This window comes from Elgaria multicarinata, chromosome 1 (genome assembly GCF_023053635.1).
Source record: "Elgaria multicarinata webbii isolate HBS135686 ecotype San Diego chromosome 1, rElgMul1.1.pri, whole genome shotgun sequence".
Classification (NCBI taxonomy): Eukaryota; Metazoa; Chordata; class Lepidosauria; order Squamata; family Anguidae; genus Elgaria; species Elgaria multicarinata.
In genome coordinates this window covers 154,305,842-154,310,814 of record NC_086171.1, presented here as the reverse complement: position 1 = coordinate 154,310,814, position 4,973 = coordinate 154,305,842, and the positions used below count along the sequence as shown (strand labels likewise).

The following is a 4,973-nucleotide window of genomic DNA, read 5'->3' as shown; positions in this document are numbered from 1 at the left end:
TGATCTTGATAGGCTGGAGTGCTGGGCTGAAAACAACAGAATGAAATTTAATAGGGATAAATGCCAAGTTCTACATTTAGGGAATAGAAACCAAATGCATAGTTACAAGATGGGGGACACTTGGCTCAGCAATACTACAAACGAGAAAGATCTTGGAATTGTTGTAGATCACAAGCTGAATATGAGCCAACAGTGCGATATGGCTGCAAGAAAGGCAAATGCTATTTTGGGCTGCATTAATAGAAGTATAGCTTCCAAATCACGTGAGGTACTGGTTCCTCTCTATTCGGCCCTGGTTAGGCCTCATCTAGAGTATTGCGTCCAGTTCTGGGCTCCACAATTCAAGGAGGACGCAGACAAGCTGGAGCGTGTTCAGAAGAGGGCAACCAGGATGATCAGGGGTCTGGAAACAAAGTCCTATGAAGAGAGACTGAAAGAACTGGGCATGTTTAGCCTGGAGAAGAGAAGATTGAGGGGAGACATGATAGCACTCTTCAAATACTTAAAAGGTTGTCACACAGAGGAGGGCCAGGATCTCTTCTCGATCCTCCCAGAGTGCAGGACACGGAATAACGGGCTCAAGTTAAAGGAAGCCAGATTCCGGCTGGACATCAGGAAAAACTTCCTGACTGTTAGAGCAGTGTGACGGTGGAATCAGTTACCTAGGGAGGTTGTGGGCTCTCCCACACTAGAGGCATTCAAGAGGCAGCTGGACAAGCATCTGTCAGGGATGCTTTAGGTTAGATTCCTGCATTGAGCAGGGGGTTGGACTCGATGGCCTTGTAGGCCCCTTCCAACTCTGCTATTCTATGATTCTATGAATGTCACAAACAAATTGTCAGTCATTTGATTGTAAATACTTATTTGTCAGTTTAAAAATCTACATGGAAGGGGGGAATATCATACCCAATAAGGCACTTCTTGTACATGTCTACCAATTCATACAACATTGCTTCTGAAGGATGCGCTCCTTGCTTTTGAGGAGTTGGTGGGTAGTAGTGATACCTTCAGTCTTGTGGTGGAATATTGTTGTTCAGGTATAGCTCAGACTGTTGTAAATGTGTATGTTGAAGCTGCAGTCCTGATCTCCTCAGATGCTTTGTGCTGCAGGATGTGGACAGGAGGGACAATGAAAAGGAAGCGGGGTGGGGTGGGGATACTGAAAAAGCCAAGACAGGATGGAGGAAGGGAAAGGGGGAAATGCTGCAAAGTTTAGTTCAAAGTTGTTAAAAAAAATTAATATTGGGGGAGGGATATACTGTGGTAGCATTTAACGAATTGCTCTTTATTTTTAATTACAACTTATAACATGCTGTAAGCTTGTAAACAGCACTTGAGAATTGCATTCTTTTCCTCCACTCTTCATTAATAATAGAAATTCAAATTGGATCATTCCGGTATAATGTTTTGCAATGCTTTCTTCATATGCCTCACTAAGGAAAGTTAGCTTGGTTTCAGAAATCTGAGAAGTTTCAATTTTGTGCAAAAAATCATACTCAAATTATTAACTGCAACTGAACAACCGTTCTTCATTCAGTCCTCATTTTGATAGAGGCAGGGTAGGGTTGTTGTATGCATTTGTGATAGTGGTAAGTTTCTGTTATTGAGTATCTTTGTCACAAAGTGACCCCATTTTTCTGAATTAGGTTCTTATGCTTCCTTTATGAATGAAACATTTCAAGTGCCATTTGTATTTTTAGGAAGTGAAAATGGTAAATACAAATTTATATCGTGCAATATGTTTGAATTAGATATATTTTCTGACACTATGCATTCATTCCTGAGGCATATATGTTCCTAATTGATTCTAGGCCTCAACTGTAATCTATGAAATGGACTCAGCAGAGATAAATATTAAGACTTGTTCCTCACAATACCCTTATGAAATGGGCATGGAGAGAAATACACCTAGCTTAAACCTTTTTAACCATTCACAATTTGAGTATAACAGGATGCCTAAAGGGTGTTTAAAATGAGAGGGGCCATAGCACAGGGCTGTAACACATGGTTTGCACACAAAATCCCAGGTTCAATCCTTAGCATCCCCAGTTAAAAGGCATTCAGATAATCTTCCTATGGGGAGGAGCTATAGCTCAGTGGTAGCACACATGTTTTGCATACAGAAGGTCCAATCCCTGGTATCTCCAGGTAAGGCTAAGAAAAGAATCCTGCTTGAAAGCTTGGTGAGCTGCTGGCAGTCAGTGGCCCTGTTCAGAAGACACCTTAAACCATGGCTTTAACCACAGTGGTTAAGCCAGAAAGCCAGGCTGAATAAAGCAAAAAGCCTTATTTACTGTGGTTAAAGCCATGGTTTAAGGTGTCTTCTGAATGGGCGCAATGTCAGCAATACTGCGCAAGTTGGACTAATGGCCTGACTCAGTATAAGGCAGGTTCCTACCCAATTTATCCTAGAAGTACCCTGGAAGGGGGTTGTTTGTTTTGTGAATGTGGTTATTGTAGTTTGGATATGGCTGCTGTTTTGCAGAGCTAGTTTGGATTGCTTTGCATTTATTTATTTTTGCATGTCAGCAGAAGGATGATGGCCCAGTGGGTTTTCCTCCAGCTATTTTATGAAAACAAACTACACATTACACTTATTGAGCAGCGTGTAGTGGAATGTGATTGCACATGGTCCCAACTTGGATCAGGACCAGCATGCTCTGGGCAGGGAGAATAAAATCTTACCCACCCCCATTTCTCCCCTGAATTCTGCCTCCAAAATGGGGTGGGGGGAGAGAGAAAAGGTCACCATTGGAATAAACTGATACTTCCCTCCCTTTTTTTAAACACCCTACTGAGGGTAGCGGGATTTGAATTCATGGGGGGAACTTGGTTTATTCCTCCTCTCCTAGAGCATGCTGGTCCCAGTCCAAATTAGTACTGCACATAGTTTCACTACAGTAAATAAAATGATCAGGCTAAGCTACACAATTAATGTAAACTGTAGTTTGGCTCTGCAACAGTTTTCCTGGAGCAGCAGCAGAAGAGCCTCTACTTTTTCCTCCCTCCTCAAACACTGAGCTGGCTTTTTTTTTGTTTCCATAGATTTAGCAGCAGAACCGTGTGTTGCAACTAATCACCCCTTGAAATTGCATGATGTCTGCTCTTCTGAATGGGTTGTGCCACATTGGGTTCCACGTCCCTGGGGGGCAACAGCTGGTCAATAACCTGGTGGACAAGTTTGGCTTTGAGTTATTTGCTACACGGGTGTCAGATTCAAGCAGGCAGCTGGCTGTCCGAAGAGGGGATGCAGTTTTCGTTGTCAATGAAAAGCTGAAGCCAGTAGGGGAAGACATTCTGCCTATATCATCTTCCAGCCACTGCAAGGATAAAGGGATCCTGTATGATGTGGACCTAAGGCATACAGTCAGTACAGCTTCCAACGTTTGCTTTGAGACAGAGGATGTACCTGTCGTTTCCCAAATTCTAGAGGAACGAGGCTGCCAGATCCTTATACCCCCCACCACTGTAGCAGATGAAGGTGGCTGTGTCACTTACTCTGTGGTGAAATCTATTGTGGGCAATGTCACTCACACTTTACTTGATCGATCACAGTATCGTGGACCATTCCTGCCTGGATTCCAAATCGTGGAGTGTGCCCCCAAGAAGTTCCAGGAGTCCGGGGAGGTCACACATTTTGACCATATCACCTATGCTTGTCCCCAAGGTAATACACAAGCAGTACTGAATTGGTACAAGCACTGTTTTGGTTTCCAGCGCTTCCTCATCCACCAGGAAGACGATCCTGCTGAAGGCTATAGAATCCAGGGGGCTGGTGTGGGCCTTCGTCTTATTGCCATGAGGTACAACAGGAATAGCTTGACTCTACGTGATCAAGACTGCAAATTTGTTCTGGCTGAGTCACTGCCAGAGCAAAAGAACAACCAGGTGGATAGTTTCTTAAAGCAGCATGGTGGAGCTGGCATCCAACATGTGGCGCTCTACACCAAAGACATCATAAGTACGGCTGCCACCATGGTAAAGTCTGGAGCAAAATTTTTCAAACCGCCTTTATCATATTACAGTGAGAAAAATAAGACACAGGAGATACAGCAAACTGGGCAAGATATTCGGCTTTTGAAGGACTATGGTATCCTTCTGGATGCTGGGGTTGGTGGGCAAGGGGACAACAGTGGCCCTGGTTTTCATGAGAAGCCATACCTGATGCAGATCTTCACTGAGCCTCTCTTTACAGAGGAGACCTTTTTTCTGGAGCTCATAGAGCGATGCAGGGCCACTGGCTTCGGTGAGGGAAATGTCCGTGCTCTCTGGAAATCCATACAGGACCACATGAACTAACAGGCCCCTCTCCACCGTGCCTGGGTCCAGCTCCAGCTGAGAGCCCCCTCCCTCCTGCTGCCAACTGTCTCTGCAGAGGCCACCAGTGAGGGAGGAAGCAGCAGCCAGGCATTTCTCCACCGTGCCTGGGTCCAACTCCAGCTGAGAGCCCCCTCCCTCCTGCTGCCAACTGTCTCTGCAGAGGCCACCAGTGAGGGAGGAAGCAGCAGCCAGGCCCCTCTCCACCGTGCCTGGGTCCAGCTCCAGCTGAGAGCCCCCTCCCTCCTGCTGCCAACTGTCTCTGCAGAGGCCACCAGTGAGGGAGGAAGCAGCAGCCAGGCCCCTCTCCACCGTGCCTGGGTCCAACTCCAGCTGAGAGCCCCCTCCCTCCTGCTGCCAACTGTCTCTGCAGAGGCCACCAGTGAGGGAGGAAGCAGCAGCCAGGCCCCTCTCCACCGTGCCTGGGTCCAGCTCCAGCTGAGAGCCCCCTCCCTCTTGCTGTCAACTGTAACTGCTGAACTTTACAACTAAGATTGTAGTGCCTGAGTTTGCTTTCCTTTTCCCCCTCCTCCTCCTCCCTCCCCATCCCCTTTCCTTTTGTGTCATGTCTTTTAGATTGTAAGCCTGTGGGCAGGGACTGTCAAGAAATACTTTTGTAAGCCGCCGTGAGAGCCTTTTTTGGCTGAACGGCGGCA

The 4,973-nt window shown here is 46.3% G+C and overlaps 1 protein-coding gene across 1 annotated transcript; it reads left to right on the top strand.

The window, feature by feature from the left end:
- The first annotated feature begins 3,054 nt into the window (after positions 1 to 3,054).
- Positions 3,055 to 4,299, top strand: HPDL (4-hydroxyphenylpyruvate dioxygenase like). The gene has a single exon (XM_063118626.1). It carries the CDS (start codon positions 3,094 to 3,096, stop codon positions 4,297 to 4,299), a length of 1,206 nt encoding a protein of 401 aa, XP_062974696.1. The 5' UTR covers positions 3,055 to 3,093.
- Positions 4,300 to 4,973: the final 674 nt, after the last annotated feature.